The following is a 25,956-nucleotide window of genomic DNA, read 5'->3' on the forward strand; positions in this document are numbered from 1 at the left end:
TAGAGTTTATTCTTAGAATGCCTGATTCAGTTCTTAAGGATGTAATTCATCAGGTTAAATCGTTTGAGTTAAAAAAATTGCATACCACGGACGTATATAGTTATTGGTCGGATTCCTTAGGTGGTTTATCTGATTAACGTCTGGGAATCGGTTCTAACCACACAACTACTACATATATATTATGAGAAATAAAAAGATACGATCATTTCATTCATTCTTTATTGAGTTATAAGTGTCAGGGTTTAGTGCCGCACGGTGGGAGTGTATTCCCTGGAAAATCACATGTCTGCAACACGGAGTTCCACACCAGACCTGTAAATAAACGATGGGACACAAATGTACACAATGACAAAATACTTTCTTCGACATGCTAGCATGCAAACAAGATGGTTGAATTAGTTCATTGAACAAGTTTATTCTAGTGTATCACGTAATCAACTTAAGATTGAGAATGACATCAGTTTATTATATGAATTCACGCGAGTTTGTTCCCTGTCAAGAACAATACTAGTCAGTAGACTAGTGGTTTTCATGTGATATAAGAGAAAGGTTCCCTGGCGAAGCTCTGCTCGAACATTTGACGTATTGTTTAAGAGTTGAATACCTATACTGCTTCCATTCTCAAATCTGCGGTTTGACCAGGCCGCAGTGCATATCTTTACACAAAAAACTAAAACAATTCTACAAACAACGTTGAAAGAAGTTGACAAGGTCCACTACCCCCTGCGCATTTGTGGTGGCCGTAGAAGATCCCGTACGAGCACATAAAATACCAGGCGCAATGCGTTTCTAGGTCCGGGAATCCACCGTCGTCCCGGATAGAGCAGTCACGGAACGTCCCGCATGGTGTATTAACGTTCAGGGCGCTGAAACACGAATCGTGACCATTAGTCGGTAGTTATGTTCGTGTATATACATGTTAAGTGCACACAGGTTAGGGTTAGTCCAAATGCTCACACTGGCGTCGTCTGGTCATATGATAATAGAGCATGGCCTTATTATATTCTACGTATTTTGGCGCTCTCGTCATAGCTTGTTCACATGTTTTATTTTCACGACCTTACTATGGAAATGATTTCAGAATTTTAAGAGCATGTTAAAATTAAAGGGACAAGACACCGTATGATCCCCAAATCAGCAAAAACAGTATTTCCTCAAAACAACATAGAATTGTCAATGCGAGCGAGTGTGAGGTCGATAATGCATCATGTTACATGAGTAAAAGAATAAGCACAACAATCATGTCGCTGTCTCAGCTGAGTTCCGACTTTTAAAAATAGCGCACAGTGGTTTCCCACTCCAAAAAAAATGCGGAATGGTTTTCCTAACACCTTGCAAGTCATGTGATCGTTTTACACACTTAACTGCCAATAAGCGTTTTAGCAACTTGCTGACATTTTCATCAGAGTTAAACTCTTCAATCAATATCATCACTGATGTTGATTTGTTGAGCTCTGTGTCTACGTTGTTTCGCAGATTTCCACTTCCTTGCAATGCCCGTTCTTCTGTGTAGCCATGACGTGTGTTAATTTAGTTTGAAAGTCGTGTGACGAGTACAAATAAATGTAAATACGATATTTTTAAACTTACAGGATATTACTAGGCAACACCAGTAAATTTCGAATTGGAAAAATTCGCAAAAAGTGCGTTGCATCAGCAAGAAAGATTCAATGCGTTGTACACAACGAAAACATTTTTTTTTAGTGTTTTGCTTACTTTCTGGCAACTGTATCATTTGATGTCAACTCTCTTTAACATTAAGGAATCCTATACATGTCAGTATTTGTTTATTATGGCGAAAACACGGCCTACTATCTTTATATAGCGACAGCCACTGTACTTAATTCCATTATACTTCATAATTACCTTGTGACAATTGAAACTATCATGTAAATGAATGGCAGGGAAAAAAACTCCTCTTTACAATTAAATATTCTTTAATAACACTGTAGTATCAGTATCCTACATGTACGAGTGAACTTGAATACATGTATAACTAATACTATTTTACCACTGAAAAGGCGAACTCGGTTCAATTCCGGCTTTCGCCAGAATGTTTTTCAGAGAGAAAGCATGGTAACTTGCGGAACCATTGAAGCTGCCTCATTTATTATTCATTATTAGCCAAATCGCCCTTGGTACCCAAGGTATCATAGAGTAGTGTGTATCGGTGTGTATCCGACGATATTCGCGAACAATTTTGTAACCTAACCCTATATATGTTACCTGCGTGCATATAGCGTCAAGAACACAGAAAATGGCATCAATTAGCAGTCAATTTACAACATGACTTTAATACTAAAGACCAGTGTAAAGTGGCTATCATGGCTACTGTCGGTTAAATGTTTACACATTCTAACTAGATTAACAGTTTTGTACTCACCTGTTCACATCTACTAAGAAACAGAAAAAAACAGTCTGCAGCAGAAAGAAGGGTTCAAAATATACATTATTATTATACACATACACAACGCTGATGGTACCTGTCACAAAGCCATGTAGCCGAGTTGATGACCTTGGGTAGCATGCAGGTTAGGTGGCTGGCAGTCTGATTGACGCACCTGGTGGCCGTCTGGCAGCCCTCCTCGTACACCCCATCTGCCCGCCCCGTGCAGTTGAACCCCAAACACGCGCTCGCTTGGGGGATAAATAAGGCAGTTATTCGGCTGCATCGCTATTGACATTTTCATTCATCAGTGGTTCGATCGTGAAAAATGGTACGTCACTCAGGTGAAAGGTACTTAACTCTGGTGAACGAGAATGTGCTATTGATGGCGCTTCATACGAGCTGCCATTACTTTGATAAATATCATTCCAGATTAGCCCAACGGAGGTATGACCGCTCAGTGGCACTTCGGTTCCGATCTGAGTCCTCGTCCTCGTCGAGTAAGCGGAACAGCATGCATTTCTCGTGCAATAAATTCATCAATACATGTCTTGAGTCGTTTTTATACAAATAAATAAAAAAAATGAGAAAAAAATAAAAATATTGTCCGTTATGCTGCTACTTACCCTGTAAACCAATAAAAAGAAACAAACACCAACGATAGTCCATTATAACTGCTTTTTATTTAATAGATAAAATAACTCATCTTTTCGCTTGAAAGAAAATTACCAACAGAAGTCGTATCTACTGTCATAAATGACATTTTTGTAAAAAGCAAATTTGGGCAATAACATAATCTGTGGGATTATAGTATGTTTACTTTGCAATCATCCAACTTGGCGATTGCCCCTGATATTACTTTACGGGCCCAAGTTGCCACATACCGCCATCGCATACATATATACAGTATATCTAAACTTCACAGCTGCTTTGGCTTTTTTTGTGGTGAACTCTGTTACAAGATACTGGCAAACTTCGTGAGTTCGGGATTAAGGGCCATCGTTAGAAGTACAAACGCTCAGCTTAACCCGAATGTTCTTGTTTAGGGTTTGGCCGTCAATGCCGTGCTTGTATGTAGGTCTTTTACGTAAGTTTCATCGATCAAATGTTAACATGTTCAAGTACTCTGTAATTTGAGTCCGACTTGGGTGCTGAAAATCGTTTAAATCTATAACGAGTTTTATCGTGGATTCAACAAAATCGCCCAATTCCTTAGACGACCAATTCCCCACATGTCTTTGACTCCAGGTTTACACGGGTTAGCGTGACGGTGTTATCAGATACCTTAATGCACACCATTTATACATACTCGCCCTGTATGATTACATTCCAGGATGCCCTATTAATTTGACCAAATATTATGACATTTGTTGACCAGAAGATTATAAAGCAGTGATACAATGTTTCACTAGATCCTCGTCCATTTCACTAAAGTCTGTTATAATACTCAGTGGTGGTGTTTGAAAAGATTCTCAAAAATGGGAGCTGTGAAACTTATTTTAATTTCATTTGCAACGGCATATTTCGTTACAGGTAAAGGCGTTTTGCATGCATATTTCTTTCTTTTGCTCATTTTGTGCCATTTTACTATGAATCTAAATGAGTATTTTGGGCTCATCATTATAGGTGTTCCGGTATATAAATATTACATCTGCTGGGACTGTTTCTCAGTGTACGAACATGATACTTGATTTGTTCTACATTTTAATATAGTTGCCTTTCACTGGTGTTGATCAATCGTTTTATGCTAAACAAGTAAGCAGCTTATTTGAATGTTCTCTGGCCGGATCGTGACTTACTTTCTTTTGTAGCATTTTTTCTGAGGTCATTTATGAAAGTGTTCCTGTATGAAAAGGACTTGGTACACAGTGTTATCTAACCCTATCAATTAACTTGGGCATTTTAGGTTGACAAAGAAGTCAAATATAGTGCATATAAATTGACGTTTGACATTCAGGGTCCATATCCACTAACGTGATGAGTCTGATAATGTTTCAAAATATCTATAATATAGTCTTAATTACAAAACGTGTATGCCTGATTGTATGTAGAACAGGTTGTTTATAACAGGTACAACACTATTTAACCACGTTTGCTCCTATAGCAGCAATCTTACAACAACATAAAAGTTTTGCTCTTCTGAGTCTGAGTCTCAAACACAGGGTTAGTGAAATGGGACGGACATACGTCAATACGAAATTGACAATACATCGAGGCTGTAGTACGGTAGCCATCTTTGCTGTTGTATCTTTTGCTGACATTGGCACTGCAGGGTTATTGTTTTCATTTTTTATTTGTCTATTCTCCAGCCGTGTGCGGAATTGTGTGTGTGAACCGGCCGGATGGGGTGTACGAAATCAACTGTCGAGCGTACTCGCTGTGCGCGGGAGGGATGATGGAAGTGGTCAACTGCGAATACGACCAGGCCTACAACCCGAAGTCCAAGCAGTGTGAGAGGTCAGTCAGTACACAGGTTTTGTGCTTTTTACAAATAACATTCCCGCTTGGTTAATTCGCTTAGTTGGGCCTAATCCTTCATATCTATACAAGACGCATATTAAAAAGAATTGTGGATGCAATATATATATATTTATGAAATGTTTCCAACATTAAAATATCATTTCTTCGGTATACTTCCAGCAAGTGGACCGTACCTCCACCATGTGGCACGTACCGGGAGTGCTCGGACATCGCAGACGGCTTCTACCCGGATCTGGAGACCAAGTGCTCCTCTTACTATATATGTGTGAACGGTGCATTCTTCGGACATTCTCTCTGCCCGGGAAGTAAGTGCAACTCCTTTTTCAGACAAAAGTAACGATAATAGGTTTATATATCTATTTCTTTCCTCGAACGTGCCCCATGTACACTTTCCGAGTTTAGAATACAACTTATATCTTTGTATATGTGGTTAGATTGGTAACACTTATGTGTTATATTTTGAAAACGCATGTACGGTATTAAAAAAAAACACTTATTCCAAAAAAAACCCCACCTGCAAATCAGTGTGATGGTGAATGCTAGTGAGTATGCTAGAAATATTATCAATACAGTGACAAAGACAGCATGTTCTTCACTCTTTCAGACCTCGTGTTTAACGTGCAACAGGGCGTGTGTGACTACAGCTACAATGCCCCACCCCCGTGCGGCACGAACAGCACGGGCATTGTCCCCACCACCACAACATCCGGAGAGACCGCACCCGAAACGACCACACCCGAGCAATAGATCCGAACGCAAAAACATGATAATACTTGTTATAGGCAAAGCTGGTCTTGGGCGTTTTATGATGACTACAAATTATCTTCATCATTTATTTTCTGTATATTTATATTTTGTAACAATAAAACAATGAATAATATTAAACTTTTTTAACTGTTTTTGTAACTGTTAACAAATATGTTTCCAGTATTTCCCCTGCCAATATTTGCTTTAAATAAAAGGCACGATCAAACAACGAAACTTTAGCATAGGGATGCCCGTATAGCCAATTACATTAATGAACAATTACGTGAATAGGCAAAACATACACTGAAGATTATAAATGCAAACCTTTTAGCCTTGAAATCATACATAATAGATAACTGATTCTCCGATTCCAGCAGAAATAAAGAACAAAACTACAAACTGCAATTACTTTATTAATATTTTCGTAATGTCAATTATTTTACGTATTAGTCATTAGCGAGCAAAATGTTTAAACAATACCAACATTACATCACATGACATTACATATTTTGTTTTGTCAAGGGCTGGATGAAATGGCAAGCAATGTATACATCGGATACCTTCAAATCGTTATTCTTGCATCCTAGTTGTCCCATATTTGTTGTTTTGCTTATGAGAGCGCATTGCTCACATATATTTTAGTAAACAACCAAAGTCATTGGCACTTGTATCATTATAATACCAATACTTTCCAAATCAAATCTAATAGTATAGTCAATAGTTATTAGCTAAGGCAAGGACCAGGAACAACTTTAATATAATGCCATATTAATAAAAGTGGTCCTGCATACTGGTGGATTGTTTAGGCGTCTTGTCGGCGGGCCGTACCGATATCAAATGGTGAATTTTTAGACTTTCTCGATTTTTATACACGAAAAAAGGGTACAAGAGCGTTTTCACCCAATGTCCAATAAACTTGAAAAAATCAAGTCATATAACAACAATAATTTTATATTGAAGTGATTGGATATAGAACCTCTTTCGAAAAAAAAAACGTGTTTCAAAATACATATCAGAGGACTTTCGAGAAACTGGTCAACCCTTTTATCCCATTTTTATTTGTTTGTTTTTTAACAAACATTCCATCGGATCCACAGATTATTATAACAAATATAGCAAAACTCATCCACAAAACTCATTAAATACATTATCTAAACGCTTAAAACACCGCTTGCAATAATTGAAGCCATAACATTTTGTTTTGCGTTGAAAATACTCCTACGCACAATCCGTTGTATGCCAATGAGTGCAAAATGCACGTGAACAGTGAGCATGTTTTTTTTTTTAATTTAGATAACACTTTTCACGAAAATCAAGATATTTACGTTGTCAACAGTTAGCTAATTACATATAATACGGTGTTAAAGGAGAAACCGTGTTGTTTTTTGGTATTCTTATGATCAAATAAATCAAAAGCTTTTTTAGGTCTATATATACTATATGTATGTACAAATGCAAGCTTTTACTGAAAGAACACATACAACGTTCAAATGCTTACGTAGGCTTGGGCATTCTTTGTGACTTTATAATTGCACGTAATGAATATTGCACGATAGAAGGTATTTAACAATTTAGTGTTCATCATAATCATTGTATCCGATGTACTGCTTGTGTTTTCCTTTCGCCATTTCTGTCGATACGGTCGGCCATGGGCGGGTTAACCTACGTCGGTAATACCGTATGCTAGTTATGCCTAAGATATATAAAAAGTTTATTAAAGGCTACCTTCTTCTTTTCAAGAAACAATAAAAAAACGTATGCGACAGAAATGTATGAAGTATCACAAAAATCAAATTCGTATCTGCAAACTTCCACCAATACTACATGTTAGGAAATGGCTGTTTTTAATTTCTTGTTAAGATCAAAATGATCTATTTTATGATGGATTGGGTACAATCTTGTTTTACCCATAATTCAGTGCGTTTGAATCTTTTAAAAAGTTCAATGATGCGTTTGACTTGTCTATATATCTATCTCTTATATACACTGTTAAAACGAGCAAGCCATGCTGCAACTTTATCAACAAAACTATAAAACTCGGATATGTTTTCAACATTGGCCAGTTTGCACATTCAAATTATTTGATTGGTTAATATTATCTATTGTACCAATCAAAACACTTTTTTGCAACCTTTGACCAAACCAAAGAATTTACCGGTTTTATCAACTTGGTGCAGAAGTACTTATGCTATTTCCAGCGAATGTAAGGAACAAGTTGACCTTTATTAAAAACGTTTGCTACTGAACCACTATTGAACCATGTTTGATAGTGTTTTCTTTGTTTCCTTGTTTCTGTCTACGCATTAACTTCCATTTAAGGAATGAATTGCGGGGTTGATGTCATTATCGGGGTATGAACGCAATTGGGTTCGTCAATTTGTGTGGAGTCCGAAGGACTCCACGCGTACTTTGACCAACCCAATTGCGTTCATATCCCCGATAATGACATCAACCCCGCAATACATTCCTTATATTTACACCAATAGTTCATTATTTCATTCAAGAATGGTTAAAAAATACTTCATTTCATTTAAGAAAACCTTTCAGTAATCCGTTCTTACCCATTCTGTAAATAGAACGACCCGACTATAACCGGAAACATTTTTTTTCAAATGACGTCACAATAACGCGGGAAAAGATCAACCACTTGAAATCACTTTAAAACGTAAAATTAAAACAATTCTGGTACGAATATATTTAAAATATAATAAACTTACACTTTTAAAAATGTTGATCTATATTTTACGGGACCTGCAGACACAATACAACCAATAACAAGTTCAATAGCTTTCATGTATATTGTTATGCAATGAATTACGATCCGAACATATCCGAAGATGTTGCGTTCATCGATTGATGAACGCAATTGTCGAAAGGCAGTTCATTTAAGGAAAGGAAGTTGAGGTGTAAATATATCGGAATGGTAGCAAGTATAATAACCGTTCAATAACTACCGTGCGGATAAATAACAACGCGTTTTCACTTATACCGCAATTTGTTTAACGTTGTCCATCTCAACATGGTACACAACAGGTTTTTGATCCGCAACCCTCGTAGTTTAACTCGGGTTTTTGGTGCCGTAACTATTACTTTACACACTTCATGCTTGGTATACATGAGCATACATGAAGCAAGAAGTTCCCATTGTGTCAGAATCTGAGAAGCTTAGAGTGGCTGATATTACATAAACATTGATATGACGTGCCTGGCCAAGATCTTTTTTTTCCATGAACGTCAACGACTTGTGCCTTTGGTTTGACAAAAAAAGGAAATGTTAATTTTGTTCAGCAGAAAGTAATGAACTATTGTCAAAAGCCATGAAAAAAAGGCTTTTTAAAACACATTTTAATTATATATAATATCAGTGCAAATACTACCATTGTCCTAACAAAGGTTTTACTTATAGATATATGTAACGTTTAGATAAAATGTTCATTCTTACCCTTGTTCAGGGCATTGATCATTTTGTGTGACACTTTTCAGTTTTTAAGGTAAAATAATGTACACCTTTGTAGCCATGATGCACAGGTCAGCTGTCAATGGGACAACTTTTTCAACTGCGCTTCCTTCCACACCGCCAAATGTCTAACATGATTTAAGTGGTTTGTTTACAAAAAAGACAGACAAACATTATCGCAGGGCTATGGTTACAATAGGAAATTAATGGTTGTTTGTTTGCTTGTTTTATCAAAACATTTCCCTATCAATCTACAGGCTTTAAGTGCATAAAACATATATTTCTCAATGGTTTCTGATGCAATTTGTTTATTTCACAATTGTCAAGAATCCGTTTATTTTTTCAAATTGACCTCTGCAAGAAAATAACTAAGTCTCGATTATCGCACTAGCCATTGTTCAGACAATAAATACAGAATCAATCGCAGTGACTTCTATAGTTATCAAGAAAGTAATATGAGTGAGAACAAGTGGACATCTGCCTGTTAATCATTATTTGTGAAAATGTTCATAGCTACAACCAAACTTGGACAGTTGCACGTACAGCCCCAGTCTGGGACGGATGCATCAAAGTACCGGGCAGATGCACCGAAGTTCCACAAATCAGCCTCCGTGTGCACACTGACTAAAATATTTCCAGCCACCAACACCACCACTATCATCCTTGTTCATCACTACAATACCCATTATAATGTTACCATTATTCAAATCGCCCATACCTCGAACACTGAAATGAATATGACCAATTTATGATTGTGATAATGTTGTTGGCGGTACGAAAAAGTCGATGGGGAGGACGTCGTTTGTTATGACACTGAAGACAACGTCATCGACGATAACGACAATGTTTGTGATTATAATTGATGATTATCGTAAATAACGTGCTTATCGATTGATGCGAAAATTATCAGAAGAGTTATATTGACTTCGCTGATAAAACTTACTTCTTTATTTTTAGGGGCCGATTTTGGATATCTCGTGGCTACCAAAATATGGCCGGCGTTACACAACATATTCATATTTATCATTTAAAGGGCTATATGGTTGAATAGATTTTTCGCATTTTCAAAACAGAATAACATTTGCACAATTATTTGTTTCATTTAACGCTCAATCCAGAACAGCGTACGCCATGTAGGGTCAGACTGACCCGGTACTGGTCACTACGTCACGATCCTAGATTACACATCTCTGCACTAGTCTGCCATATCTCCCTATGTTTACTTTAATCCCCGTGTTTAATTTCTCCCACCCAGTCTAAATACGCTGATTAAAGACAATCATGATACGACAAGGTGTGCCCTTAATTACCAGTTCATTTACGTAGTGTCGGAAGAATCCCTTACCTAACATGGAAGTACGCTGCTGATAGACACAAGTCATTTATGGAGGCCCGTCATGATGATTCAGCGTGCCGTATGCATGTTTAAAGCGTGTTCATATAATTCATTATATAAGTTTATAAAATATATTTGCCTTGTAATATGATAATATAATATCCATACTTTTATACTGTATGGACATCCTTAATTTTGCTGTTCTGCTTTTTCAAACAATGAAAAAATGTAAAAACATAAAACATCACGAAACAAATTACCGTAACTGTTCTGAATCTTGTTAGATAGCAGTATATAAGAACTACATTACTTACACAGACATATTCTTGAAACTTAAAAATGTTAGGCATTGCAATTTACAAACGTTCTACATTAGAAATCACAAACGCTGCTCATACATGCAGACCAACGGCATGCCTTCAAACTTGCAAACGCCAAGCATTGAAGAGCATCTTAATGGACTTTTAAACGCATAAAAACGGCTCAAAACTTACACGAATGTCGATGGAACGTTTAAACATTAAGCTATGCAACTTACAAACGCATGGCCATAACATATTAAAACGAGGAAATATGCAATTTAAAATTCTATGACCATGAAACGTTCAAACAAGAAGCTGTGCAACACATGTCATTAACATATTTTAAAGCCATAACACATTAAATGGGAAGCTATGCAACTTACAAACATACTTCCTACCCCTATTTTGTTTTGGCATGGTCAAACAAATGAGAGCGAACCTACACACGCATGTAACATTTTAACGAGGAACTATTAAACTCACAAACGCATGGCCATACAACATTTAAAAGGGTAGATATTCAATGTACAAACGCATGGAAAATAAAACCGTAAACCAGAAGCATTGAAGCCAAGGCACGGCCACAACTCATCTAAACAGAGAGCAATGGAACTTACGACGAATGACCATTTCACATTTAGACGGCAAGTCATGGCGATGACACTTTCAAACGCATGGAAATTACATAAATAAACGAGGTGATATGCAACTAAAACAATGAAATATTTAAACGGAGAGCAATGAAAGTTACAAATAAATGGCCATGAAACATATAAACGAGGAGCTTTGAAACCTACAAAGACATAGCCATGAAACATTTAACTCGGGAGTATCAATATTTCAAACGTGGAGCCTTACAGTAAACAAACTCAGGATCCCGAAAGTTGGAAAGGCAGTGCAATGACACTTACAAACATCCACAAGACGTCAAAACCTATAATTAGTTATAATAAATTAATTACAAAAGCAAAATCCTTATTTCTTTGCTCTAAATAATTTGGTATTCTCAAATCATGTCCTTCGATGTGGGCCTCCGTATGAATGCACCAACCCATGTGGTTAGAGACATCCAACGCATTTCCCATCTTATAAATATCCTTAAGTGGCTGCAGAACCTTAGTATTATCCTTGCTTGTGATACAGAAACGGACACGTGCACAAATTAAAAATGGAGAAAGTAATTTTGTCTATAGTCGTATTTTCTGCTGTGGCGGGTAAGTTTTTAAGTCTATTGAAATCCCATCACCAAAGAAAACCTTCTTTTCTTAAATGCATTTTCATATTTTCTTATTTGTATTAAGTTATTGTTTCTTTAAAAGTAGTTGTATTTATACCTTTTTTAGCTAACAATACGGAGTAGAATAAAAACATAAGCAATGCTCTGTTTAATAGCAATTCGTAATCATTAGTATATATATTTTCCCATCCCCTAAGGCATAAGAGTTTGTCTTTTCCGAACGTGGAATTATAGATTGAATGTCTGTATAGAGTGTTGGTAACGCATGTTGGTAGCAACGTCACTCGGCCGAAATTTGATAGTCGTGATGACAATGGCGATGTTACGATGACGACAATGTAGAATACATGTTGTTATAATGATGTTGTCCTAACTACAAAAAAAAAGAGATTTATTTTGCTGTAAATTGATTTTCTTTTCACCTTCTGTAGGTTACGTGCGGGCGGGAAACTGCACGGTACTAGGAAACGGCGTGTTCGAAGCGGGATGTCGTTCCTACCTGGTCTGCTCCGGAGGCGGCTCTAACATCGTTGAATGCCCCGCACAACAGGTCTTTAACAACGCCACTTCCAATTGTGACGAGTAAGAAAATTCAATTATCTAAAATATTACGAGTAGATATTCTACAAAACTTTGATTGGAACATGTGCAATCGTACTAAAAACGTTACTAGTAAGCGGAGTGCCACGTGCAACGGTTTGAGACCATCCGATGTCTCATGTCAATGACCTCGTATGTGGTCATCAACATGTTTTATTTCTGTAGCTTAAATGACCTTGGCGTTTTCATGGTAATCATTTGGGACAATTCTGTATCCGCCTACTGTTGTCCTGTCAAACTTGTCCTTCTGAAGTTATTTTCAACCAGACCTCACCGTATACTCTGACCGATGGCCCTAACGAATATTTCGTAATTGCTAAATGGAGTTGCTGAAACGCTGTTGTCCTGTTACTAAACATGTACTGTATTCCAAGAAGCATATTTTTTGTGGTCCGGTATAACAATGTTGTTTTAGGGATTATATAATATATAATAATTTTCAATTGGTATTTCTTTATTCTTATTTAGGAGCCATGTTCAAAACTGTTGATTGTTTACTTTATAATGTTTAACAAAAAAGTGTACCTTTTCTCGGTGTTTAGATACATGTGTCTTTGGTATAGGTCAATTGTCTCCAATAAATCTCTGTTGTCATACTTACATATGTCATTTTGTTGGACAATGCATAACATGATCATCCCCATTAAAGTTGCTGCTGAGCATATGCTTCCTGTTATGATATGTACCTTCTTTTACATAAGCGTTAGTTGTAGAAATGAAGTATACATATTTTGTCTACAAGAACAGTCTGGTGTATATAGATATTGTATTATTCAAGTTCTGTCCTGAAGGTAATATTTGGTTCAGTATCTTGACATAACATAACTTTTGCTGAACAGGGATTCCTGTCAAAGGACCATGGCCGTAAAGTGTATGGAATCGCACTGACACCTACAAATTCTCTATACTATATATGTCCACAGCATAGTTATTTTGTACCGTTGATTGTCACATGCAAACTCAGGACCAACCATGTACTCAGTTGTGTCTGCGTTGTTCCAGTCCAGCCAATGTGGCCCGACCATGTGGCCAGATGATCGACTGCTCGAGCCAATCAGATGGGCGGTACGCGGACAAAGATAACAACTGCTTGAGCTGGTACACATGTGAGGATAAAAAGTTCCTTGGGCACAACTTCTGCCCTGCAGGTAATGCTGGATATGATATTCTTTGCAATACCTTCATGCACGTATATCAATCTTCTCAACGACATGATCGTACGATTGCTTTTTCAAATTTGTATTTCTAAGTAATTTGCATAACTCTTGTACCTCTAGTACCTTTAATTCCTTTTCGGTAATTCTTCGCTTGATTTCCTTAATTTGGCGCTTTAATTTATTGTCAGAATTTAAGTCGCGGGTACGGTCGTTGAATATTTTTACTCAGCCGAAATGAAATGTTCATATCATTTGTTTTAATTATTCCCGAAATAATTATACCGTCTTTTTCGAAACTAAGAGCTTCATTGGTCGTGTTTACTATGTGTATTTGATTTTGTAATTATCCGGAGTAGTATACAGTGTTTGTATACCACGTGATAAATAACGTCATATATGCTACGTCGGAAGACAATATTTTGCTTAAAATAAAGACTTAAATCAAAGTTAACTTTTCGCTTACTACACCATTTTAAATGAAACAAAGGCCAGTCTATGCCGCTTAAAAAGCACCACCTTTGTTTTATAATCGGAGTTTGATAAGGTGATTAGTTTCATCAAACACTTCGACAAACCTGTTTCCAAAACAATGTGTTGACAGTACTCCGTCAGACGGCCGTATCGTGAAAAGGTTTGTCGAAGTGTTATAAGAAACTAAACTCTCAATCAAAATTTGGTATAAGACTGAAGGCGGGGCTCCGTAAGCGGCATAGACTGCGCTATGTTTCATTTAAAATGGTAAAGAAAATGAAGTTATCATTGTTTTAAGTCTTTAATCGAAGCAAAATATTGCCTTCCGACGTAGCATTAATGACATAATTTATCACGTGGTATACACACACTGTACAGTTAATAATGTTGATATTGCAACATTTTGTCGTTCGTGCGCCCGTTAAACAGATAGCCACCATATGTGTTCAAATTTCAAAACGATATATTTTAAGATAATATATTTTACGTAACCATCTTTTGTTTCGTTTTCTAGGTACAGTGTTTGACGAGGGCCTGGCCACATGCAACTGGGCGAATGCTGTAGCCCCACCCTGCGGAACCATGAGCGGATAACTTGTGTCATAAAATGATATAGCTGTCAAATAACTGTCATACCACAGAGTACTCACTGAACACATGTCGAAAAATTCTCTGAAGAGTGTTAAAATTTTAACTATTTATTTATATTCAATTGATTAAATACATTTAGAAAATCCCGAGTACTTTTTTAAACCCAGAAGCAATAAGTGAAATATACAGAGATCATCATCATCACCATCATCATCATCATGTGGTCTTAAATTTCTTAACACACCAATCTTATTTTATGTTTAGAATTAAAAAAAATACCAATGTATATTTATTGATAATTACGTAAGACTACGTCAAAGACGACGATGACATCGATGGTGACGATGATGATGTTTATGATGACGAATTAAGCGAAAATGTTAGCGATGATGTACAGTACTATAACCTAAAAAAAGTATTGTAAAGAAGTTTGGTAAAGATCGGATAAGCGATGGCCAAGTTTTTAGGGTCAATTGTAATAATCTAAGGGCTATTATCAGGATTGATATAGCGATTTGGTTGGTTAATAAACTTGTTCAAAACAGTAGGACTGAAAATATTGTGGGAAGGTAACTATTTGGCGAAAACTGTTCAACATTGTTATCAAGTTCATTTGGAATGGAGTGGACATGGTCAATTTGGTTAAAAGGGTTGGATTAAAGGGCCATAATTCAACAGCTACTAAGGCGATCAGGCTGCCTTTTAAAAATCCGAGAGAAACGTACCCAGAATCATACCCATCAAGTTAAAAAGGTGGCCATGATAGGGAGAGCACAAAAGGGGTGTTATTCCGTAGTACCAATATAATGATATATCATGAGAATTATATGCTGATCCAATTCAGGAATATGACTTAAAACTTTGTGAACACGTTTGGTAAAGACTGGATGAAATTGGTAAAGAAGGGGAGGCAATTCGTCGCCTCCGTGCTACTATTTTACATGGTATTCTACCATTTCGTAGCTAATTTTAACTTGTTGATGTTTCTTTTAAATGGTTCTGGTGATATAGCGTTGTGAAGTAAGCAGAATGGTGGCGTAATGGCCAAATATGTTATTTCATACAAAGTAGCTGTAACATTAACATTTGCTTTAAATAAAGTACAAAATAAGGATTTGTGATGACTTCTCATCGAACAGGTCATGATAGTAAGCCATTTTCGCCATTTTGAACTTCCATTCTGCAGAAAATGCATGTTATAACTATCATGGCACATTCATTATGAAGACGTGGAAAAATATAATTTTGAAGTTTATTTCAGGCAAATATGAATGGCACTCCCCTAAGGCCACCAGGTAACCCCCCTAGACACCTAGGCCGCCACACAAATTACTGTTAAAAAGAAAGATAGAACTTGAAATAAGCGAAAAAGGGCATAATATCTTGGGATGTGTCTTATTACATGCCAAAATCTCATATTTAAAATTCTGCATTGACTGAAAACGCAAATGCATTTTCTGTGACATTAAAGTTCAACTCCGCGAACGATGGTTGATTTTCATGACTGTTTTGCAATTCATTCAATGCATACGTTTATGTTCCTGCTACAGTTTATGAATTATTCGTAGGCCACCAGGCCGCAATCTTGCCGCCGATTTTCAAATATATACGTTTTCATATGTGAAAAAAGGTAAATCAGGCATGGAGCATGTCTTTATTACCTGTTCAAAATCGGTACTTAGCTCTGTATCAAACCGCAAATATCTTTTTGCAGTCTTGCAATTTTAAGCGGTTACTTTCATGACACTTTCGACAAAAAGGCGTCTAAAATGATTGTTTTGCACATTTTGAATATTATGCAAATGTTAATGTTTCATTATACATGAAATAAAATACTGGCATGGCCTCCAGGTCGCTACATTCAGGCCCCCAACTACACGCCCAATGGCCGCCAACTTCCTGTCACCATGTGACAAGGCCGCCAGCTTTACGCTACCATGTGCCATCTTTACGCCATAAGGTGCCAGCTTCCTGCAACCATGCCAACAGGCCGCGAGTTTCCTGGAACCACACCCCGAGATCGCCAACTTCCTGCACCCATGCCGCCAGCTTCACGTCACCAGGCGGCAGCTTCCTGCAACCATGCCACCAGGCCGCCAGCTTCCTGTCACCACAGCCCTAGGTCGCCAACTTCCTGCAACCAGCTTCACGTCACCAGGCCGCCGGCTTCCTGTCACCACAGCCCAAGGTCGCCAACTTCCTGCAACCAGCTTCACGTCACCAGGCGCCAGCTTCCTTCAGGTCACCAGGCGCCAGCTTCCTGCAACCATGCCACAAAGCCGCCACCTTCACGCCACCAGGCGCCAACTTCAAGTACATCAAATAACAATAAAGTAGAGGATGATTTTTGAAACCACCTGATATAATAATCCCATAACCATTGTAACATAAATTAGTAAAACCTGAATAAACATGTTCAGGTTTAAAAGCGGACAACCGGTGAATAAGATATGTATTATTATAGTTTCTACCTCGTTTTTTTTTGTAAAATTTGGAAGTACACAGAAAACTATCAATTTCAGTTTTCAGTTTAACGTTTCGTTTCTATGCAAAATTATTGAAACTGATCCTTTTTATTCTGAATACAAAACAAAATCTGATAGCAAGGTATGTTCATGGGCCTGCTGTCCTTGCCTGCAAAACATACTGGCTTTTAAGTTTTTTTTATATTTTCGAAACTACTTTTACCTTGCAAAGATAAAACAACACGTGATGAAGACATAGAGCGTACAGGGGGTGTATAAATAAATGCATTTTGTGCAGAAGGTGTTTGTGATCAAGCCATAAAACGTCTGATTAAGGTGTTTAATGCATTTTCTTAACAATCTATCACTATAGTTGATGCAAAAACAACAGTCTGTAATTGCACTTGTTTTGGTTTCGGAGAAAAATGTTCGGAGTCGTTTACAAATAAAAATATGATCAGTTAATGATTTTTTTTAAACTGTTAAGCCAAAAAATGAACGTTTAAAACTGTTAGTTATCTAAAATGTTCCGCATACAATCTGCGCACACATTTTTATATACAATCTCATACTATTAGCCAAGTGTTCGAGGAATTTAAAGGCAAACAACAACGAGCAACACTGAACGTATGAATAATTATATGATAAACGAACAAAGCGTAGGTCATATATATGACACTGACAAAACACTAACTAACGTGTCACTTTGAGCAACCTGTCTAAATGTCAACATATATACATGCCCTTAATAAATAAGTAAATTTAATAACGTATGGCACCAGTTCGGTGGCAAACCGTTAAGTGTATACATTTAGCACATAGCATCACTTGAGTATAGTGTTAGATCTTTGTGTGTTAAGGGAGATAACCGAGCGAGCGTTCAAAGTCGTGCTCGGCATGTTTTGGATTGTCCGTGTTCAAATATGAAAACATTTCCTCTATCTCTAGATCTTTGGCGTGTTCCCCAGTTTTGCCTACTCTCCCCGATTGTCCCATCTCGTAAGCCGGCTTTGATGGATACCCCTTATTCAAGCCAGAGTTACTGTCCTTCGATTGCACATACTTATCTTTTTCGTCCTGAAAAGACCACTGTTCCTGTGCTGGTTTGTGGCTATACCCGTGACTGTAGTCGTCACTCTTCACTTTATTTTCTACACTGGACCTGGCCGGCTCGTTTCTTCGGTTAACAAGGGGACTCCGGTCCGACTGAGCCCGGGTTTGGCGGAAAGGCAATTTGGCGTTGTCATATGGATTTTGATCATCATCATCCTCAACGCTTGTGTTGTTGTTATTGTTAAAGTTATATGAGGGAGGCTTTGTGTCTCTTGGGATCGAATTTGATGTCGACTCATCTTCTTTCTTCGGGACGCGTTTCAGCTGGTTGAGGGCCCCTACAATAGGAAGGCTTGGAAGCACCCTGACCCCTGCATGACGGTTGGGTGGAACTTTTGCGACCGGTTTACCGTGAGTTTCGACTTCTACCCGGCTTTCGAGGTTGGAGGCGGAGTAGATTTCGTCATGTTCCGGTGAACGAGACCTAGGGGAGGAATGTCCGCGAGGCGGGGAGCGACCCCTTGGAATCTGCGTCGGCATCTGCGGTTCTGTCCTGTACGGGCGCGGATATGGAGGACCATCGTAGTTACCACTGTCCGGCGGCTTTGGGTATCCCCTGCCCTGGGCTGACCAAGGCGGCGGGCCGTTACTCTCTTCCAGGGTGCGATTTCCTGGGCGACCAGGAAACCTCCCGCCGTACTCCACATTGGGTGACAGCCCACCACCAGGCCTGTCAGCAAACTCGTTTCTTGGTGATACACCTCCTTGTCGGTCTATTGGCGCTCTATCCATGTCGTATCGATCATTACTTCTATTTCCAAAAGACCGCTGGCGTTCGTGGCTAATTTGATTGTCAAATGCAAACTCGTTGCCCAAAGTATCTCTCTCTATCATTGCACCATTCGGACCTTTAATTTCCCGAGACCGCCGTTGTACGTTATCTCGGTCACTCATCCCGAATGGCGGGTAGGTGAAGTCCCGCGGGTCACGATCACGGTGATCGGGCTTCATACGAGCGTCTCCGGGTAGCCCGCGATCACGGGTGTACTCATAATCGTAATCGTTTGCACTTTTGTGAGAAGGAAAACGGTCGCGTTCAAAGCTGTTATTTGGTTCAGATCGCGGCCGTTCACCTCTTGGTTCGTCACCTTTAAAATGATCTTGACGAAGTTCAACACCACGATTCACGCCTTGGTAAATTTCATAACTGTCACTTTTAATTTCATTCCTCCTTGAATCACCTAAATCCCTCGGAGGAAAGTCATGGGGACGTTCATAACTCTTTGTCAGCATGCCTTGATCCCGTGGAGTAGGGGGAAAGTCCCGCCCACCCTGCGCGGGAGGTCCATAATAAAAATCCGGGTGCCCGGGACGTTCCTGAAACCTATGCACCATGTCTGCAATGTCTAAAGCATCCTCACGTCTTGGAATGAGGAACATGTGACAATCTACCGCCTTCACTCCACTCGGCCGTCGCATTATGCATGCAAGTAGTGGCGGATGAGTCATCTTAGTCATGTGACTGTACTTCTTTTCAATTTGCATAAACAATTTCTCCTGTACCGCATCAGGGCTTTCCTGTATAGGAATAAATGCTCCGTAACTTTTCTTGTCTTTCTGTTTCACCGTCACAAAACTTACAGCTTCGATAAAATGTATTGACGGCAGATCATAAAATTCATCATTGTCCTGTCCCGGATGGCCCCCGGACGACACTATTTCCAGTCCTCGCGGATTCACTCGTATGCCAACTTCCGGTCCCGGTTTATTCTCCGCAGACTTCCGGAACGCGAAGTACCTCTCGCGGAGTGGTTTTTGTATGGTTCCCAGCCCTGTCGTTCCCTTGGAGAGGAGGGAGCGGCCCAAGTAGTAGCCCACGAACTCCGCCTCCATCTTGGTCGACCGAATGTCCCGCTGTCTCAGCTGCTCAAGCCGCGCCGCTACGTCAAGGTCCACGTCTGCAAGTAGTTACCAAGGAATATTAAATTTGACAGATAACATCTAGGTAGATGAGCGATTACAGTATCACGCTCCATAAGACTTCAATACACCAATACCTTCTGGATTTTTTTTTTATATTTTCGCACGTTTGGCATTTTTTTTTAAGTATGTTTTATATTTGCTATATCAACAAAACACATGCATGTCCGTAATACCTATATATCCGGTGTAAAGTGTAATAGTCACAAAGCCATAAAACTGCGAAACACGTCAAGAAAAATCCTTAAACTAAACTAAAATGTTCTTACTAGTATTTACTAAACCTATTATGACGTACATGTATGGGAATACATATGATGTAAGGAGTATACAAGAAAATATTATTATATATATAGTGCACGGCTCGGTACACACGGCAGTACGTGAGTAACATTAAAATTGCCAGGCTGGTAAAACTTTCGGCTCGGTATTTAGATACTGTTAAACCAACAAAACACATTTGATCACGTTTTTATGGCAAACTTTTTATGAATATACAGTACCGTATTACCACACGGTCTTGCTTCTATACCTGTAGTGTTTACTATTACATTACACTTTTGTCAGTTGACTTTGATTTAAAGTGGCACTTTCATTCAAAATCATTACATACACATGTATAACAAACATAAAATTTGAGTGATAAATTAATAATGCATTTATCGAAAATTTTAATTACTGATAACAAGATTGAAAACGTGTATTTAATAGATGGAAACGCAAAAATATTAAATGATTGGTGTGTGCAAAAAGATTTACTGTGATCTGCTATTGTGTCATAAGGTAGAAATACCGTCTTTTATGCTCATTTCTTTTAAAATAAACTCAGTATCCTTCATAAGGACCACTGTTTTCGACATTAATTCAGCCTTTTTGGTATATTAATACAATTGTATTAATTGTGGTAAATCTTAATTGGGAGTACGAGTGAATCTTTAAATTATGTGACAAGAATCGTTTCTGTATAGTACATATAGTTCAAGCAGACACACTGTTGGATTACCTGGTAACTAACGTTAAACAATAACATGTATTTACCGTAACTGTCCATGCCAGAGGTATTTGCACCCATATTTAAATATAATGCACGTTTTGCTTTAATTGATTATCCTTTGCGAACACTTTTGCACATGTAAGATTAACTTGGTTTCACTCATCTACATCCATTGTAATCTCGGCTACCGTTGTAACGTTGAACACTTGTTCAAAAGCCTGTCCAAAACTGCAAAAAAGTATAAACAAAGCCTCGAGGCCGTGAGTACTGCTGACAGTCATTAAGACAATACGACTTAGCGGGTTGTAAAATTTCACTAATTTGCCGAATGTCATCAGGTTGTGTAACTCTGACAGGCCCTGACAGCCACTCGTCCATGTTCAAATACCGAGGTCCGGCTGAGTACTTGTATTGTCGAAAGTTTGCTCGATTTGTTTATACTTTTTGAAGTTCTGGACAGGCTTTTATCACACCCGTATTTTTTGCCATTAATCTCTCCATTTAAGTTTTAAAATCATAATAAACTTCACTGTCGGTATATCCAATCAAAACATCGCTAAATAAATTTTAAAAATAATATTCAACATCCAATATACTTACTGTATCGTGTCATTCTTAAAAAGTCCTTGTTCAAAATATGTCAGCAACGTTTACTTACATGCATGGGAATTGGTAGGTTTAGTTCGTAATTGCAGTAATTATTTGACCGAATAATTGCAGCGTTAACTCAAAGATAACCATAAATTACACACAGACACGTTAGACTGAAGACAGGAACAATTTAGATCAAGAAATTTGATACGTCTTACCTCCACCCAAGATAAAATAAGTAATTATTCCCTATCCTTGAGCAGGTCTTAGTTCCATATTAAATTTCTCTTAATGTAGTGCATTATATATTTATAGCAATGAACTTCAGGGTTAATCTTAAGACATCAAAAGCAACAAAAGTGCAAACACCAACCCCTCAATCGCACGCCTGGCCTCACTTTACATGAATGCGATTCAAAACAGCAGTACATCATTATTAACTAAATGAACAAGTAATACAACTGCCCGCGGGTCGAAACATCGTAGCGGTTTCAATGCAAGATATTCTACAATAAAACTGTCGTCTTACAATAGGGATCACTGCTTAACACAATAGCAACACGAGCATTGTTTACATTGATTGATGTTTTGTTTCTGAAAAATCTAAATAACATTATGTCAGATTAGATCTAATACATTAACGATACGTCCTATATATATAGTGACATTGAAAGAAAAATTGTGTAAAGAACAAACTGTTGTTTTTTGCAATTACTTATGGGTCTTATGGTTGCAATATTACACCAAAACGTTTCATATGGTCAGCACATTTCGTTGGCATTTATATTTTAGTGATATATGAATAACCGTTTATGGGAAGGTTTTGCAAAAAGCAAGAGTTTGGCTCTCATATGAGACCTTAAAATGTTTTCAAAATAAAGTACAACCTAATACAGAGATAAAATGGTCTTTAGACTCGTTTAAACCTGCACATTATGGAAAAAATAGTATTTTTCGTAAAGTTGTATTCGAATTTCTAGAGAGAAGGATTTTTAGTTTATTTAAACATTGACTTATTTTGATGAAACTGTGATATCCTGGTTTTGGAGTCTCTGGTTTCCTCTTTTTGCCATGTTTTCCTTATATGATGTATGGTTTAAGGTTTCAAGTCTTTCGCTTAGTCGTACAGGCAAATGCTAAGAGATTGACTAACTTTTCAGAAATATTATTTAAAGAAAATGCGTCTACTTTCACTTTCAACACACAGGTACATTTAGCATATTCAGGTAAATTTGTGTCACTTAAGCGTCACCTTAAAAAGACACGAGTACTGGAATAGCTTAAATATAGAACCCAATCTCCATAAACATTGGATATTCTCCACAGGTTTGGTCGCCAATTAAGAATAGTTTCAGGAAGTCATAAAGGATATTGACATACTCGATTGTGATATTGTTTGAGAAGCAATATATGTAGTGAGTTAGTATGTAATTACGTAGCGTACACGTGCTAGAGGAGATATTGAACTTGTTTACAGAACCTTGAAACCAAGATACCAATTCATTTCCATACTTTATTAGCTATGTATAATAACCCCCGTTTGTCATAAACTGGCCATTTAAGGAAGGGTGTCGAGTGGAGTATGAACCATTTCAGTCATTGAAATGATAAGATACCTACGTCGCCATTCATTTCACTGATTGATCGATATTGTATAGGTAATATGCCTTAGTAGCAACAACCCCAGTCAAATATGTCATTCAAGAAAGAAAAGTTTCCGCAATTGCCCAATTTCTTCACACACAATATTTTGGAGAACCTTTACCATTTAATTCGGCTTTGTTTCCAATGCGACAAAGAAACATAAAAGAAAATAGCAATATATGCTTAAGATAAGGTTATAGTCCCACGATGTCTGAGACTGTCGGTATGCAGATGTTGAAGAGAGCGAGTGTGGGGTGCAGAAAGTATATGTGTAAATTAACAGCGGAATGTTGCGGTTAAATTTGCTTAGGTCTCTCACCCGACTGGCCCTAGGTTCGATCCCCAGCAGGAACACCATCTCTTCATTTCTAAAACATAACACCAACACTGGTTGAAACACCCAGAACAAAAATGTTCCGAGAACTGTCTACAAAATCGAGCTAAACTTATATGCATATGCAGATACAATCTCGTGTTTGGAATTGTTCTAATTGAATTTCCTCCTTTTATATCAGGAAGGAAAACAATCAGAGTCACGGATTGGGTTTTACGATTGTAGTAGACTATAAACAGCTTCACTCGTTTGTCAATTGAGATCACAGTGTTGATGGAATCAATAGCAATGAAGATAACAGTTGAAGCAGATGTACCTAGACAATCGATCGGTAGAATAGGTGGATGTAAATATGACTATCGACTGGCTGGATATACGGACAGTTTACCTTGCCAAACGAAAAACAACAACATTGGGTTAACGAATTATCCTGTGTTACATTAACGAAGGATTAGAGAGTTCATGCATAAAACGCTCTTAAAGCTCACCAATACAAATATGGCAAAGTGTTTGTGCTTGAGTTTCAATATTTTGACTTTATGATATAGAAAATGCGAAGGAGTGTTTTTTCTTACCATCATGCAATTATATTTTTTCCCATAAGAATGGATTTCATCAGTGAACTAAATCTGGGTGTGACTCTACATCGTATTTTAATTGGTCACGATTTTAAAGGATCATCCAATTTCCTGAATCACGTTATACCTCTGTGTGCCCAAACGTATAAGAATAGCTAGCTGATCATGTTACCAAATATGATATCTCGAAACTCCGCATTCACGAAACTTCTCTATAGAAATATATTATTCCAAAAGTTGGGTTTACTATTAATTTCAGAAAAAAACGTTGAAAACTAACCTGAAACACAAAAACAGATGAACAAGATTTGAGGTTATATAATTATGCAAGGTATTACGATGAAAATGGCTAATTAGATAGAAAGCACGCATGATAAATTGTCCGGCAGAGCGATACGATATATAAGATTTGAAAAAAACAACACTTATATAAACTACTTTGTTAAATATTGCAGATTGGCACGAAATTATCATTTATCGAGATCAATTACCAGTTGATGATCTACACGATGTGACATTCACGATAAACTATACAATAATAAACTATGTCGAGATCTCCTTAAGGCGTTGGCTAATCTTACTCTGAGCCACGCCCTGTTGTTCAAATTTCCTTAGACATGACGGCCTTAATCGAAATAATTTAATATGTCGGCAAATAAATTATATCATTGTTTCAACGAGTTCAGCACCGATTTGTTTTATACAAATTAAAGACTGAATCAGGTCTTCATTAAAGCGGTTGTTTAATGTATGCGAAGTCAGGATGACAAACTACAGTGTGATGTATTTGTACAAATTGTGATACATTGTCAGCCTTATGGTAATTCATCATTTGATTGCAAAGTTTGTTAAGATTTGTCATTTCGTTATATCTACATCAAAATCTAATTCAGACAGAGCATGTTTATATATTGGGTGTGTTTTATAACCTACTCAAAGATTTTAAACTTGAGAAGTTCAAAAGATCTTAATCTGAAAATTCTATCAATTATTGAGTAATCGTTTACCTTACTACCAGATCCTATTGAAGGCAGTTGCGACCATTGGAAAGGTTATTCCCCAGTGCTTGTGGAAGTTCACCTTGTATTTAAATGCTACTGAAACACGCTGTTCACTCTCTATCCTGTGTATTTATAGTCAATTCCCACTGCAGATGACAAAATACAACTATCGTCTGCTTATTTCAACACATCCTGCTCACAAATCGAAACGAGAATAAAAATAGCCGCTCAGGTTGTATAAACTATTCACTGCTTTGTTCAATAAAATTCCAACTATGCCGACGCCATGAAATTAAGTCATGTGTTTCAAAATTGACAATTTTATACACACACCATTCATTCGAATCACACAAGCGTTTTAAATATAAACCTATTTAAATGCGAAATGAAATTGTCTTTTTACTTCATTGATGTTCGTTTAATCAGCTCCTGTGGTGAATTATTCTGCAACAGTGTTTTTGCCTTATGCATGCAATATACTGTTTAAACTGAGAGGCAACGCCCAATGTTGTTCTCCAGTCTTTTAGATACACTAACGTTAGCAGACGACA

The 25,956-nt window shown here is 37.6% G+C and overlaps 3 protein-coding genes across 4 annotated transcripts; 1 reads left to right on the plus strand and 2 right to left on the minus strand.

The window, feature by feature from the left end:
* Positions 1-235: 235 nt before the first annotated feature.
* LOC128230932 (uncharacterized) lies at positions 236-2,902 on the minus strand. Its single transcript, XM_052943361.1, has 4 exons — positions 2,830-2,902; positions 2,484-2,637; positions 721-866; positions 236-312 (listed from the first exon to the last, which is right to left on the minus strand). The coding sequence occupies exons 1-4, from the start codon at positions 2,900-2,902 to the stop codon at positions 236-238; spliced, it is 450 nt and encodes a 149-aa protein (XP_052799321.1).
* Positions 2,903-3,864: 962 nt separating this feature from the next.
* Positions 3,865-14,768, plus strand: LOC128230933 (chondroitin proteoglycan-2-like). The gene is made up of 7 exons (XM_052943362.1): positions 3,865-3,919; positions 4,696-4,847; positions 5,031-5,172; positions 5,472-5,549; positions 12,378-12,528; positions 13,549-13,694; positions 14,689-14,768. The coding sequence occupies exons 1-7, from the start codon at positions 3,865-3,867 to the stop codon at positions 14,766-14,768; spliced, it is 804 nt and encodes a 267-aa protein (XP_052799322.1).
* Positions 14,769-17,556: 2,788 nt separating this feature from the next.
* Positions 17,557-25,699, minus strand: LOC128231645 (uncharacterized). 2 transcript variants are annotated; one of them, XM_052944687.1, is made up of 2 exons: positions 25,412-25,699; positions 17,557-20,241 (listed from the first exon to the last, which is right to left on the minus strand). In XM_052944687.1, the coding sequence occupies exon 2, from the start codon at positions 20,174-20,176 to the stop codon at positions 18,086-18,088; it is 2,091 nt and encodes a 696-aa protein (XP_052800647.1). In that variant the 5' UTR covers positions 20,177-20,241; positions 25,412-25,699; the 3' UTR covers positions 17,557-18,085. The 2 variants fall into 2 exon arrangements, with proteins under 2 accessions (XP_052800647.1, XP_052800648.1); XM_052944688.1 differs by lacking the exon at positions 25,412-25,699 and adding an exon at positions 20,440-20,584.
* Between the last annotated feature and the right edge of the window lie 257 nt (positions 25,700-25,956).

Source organism: Mya arenaria, chromosome 4 (assembly GCF_026914265.1).
Source record: "Mya arenaria isolate MELC-2E11 chromosome 4, ASM2691426v1".
Classification (NCBI taxonomy): domain Eukaryota; kingdom Metazoa; phylum Mollusca; class Bivalvia; order Myida; family Myidae; genus Mya; species Mya arenaria.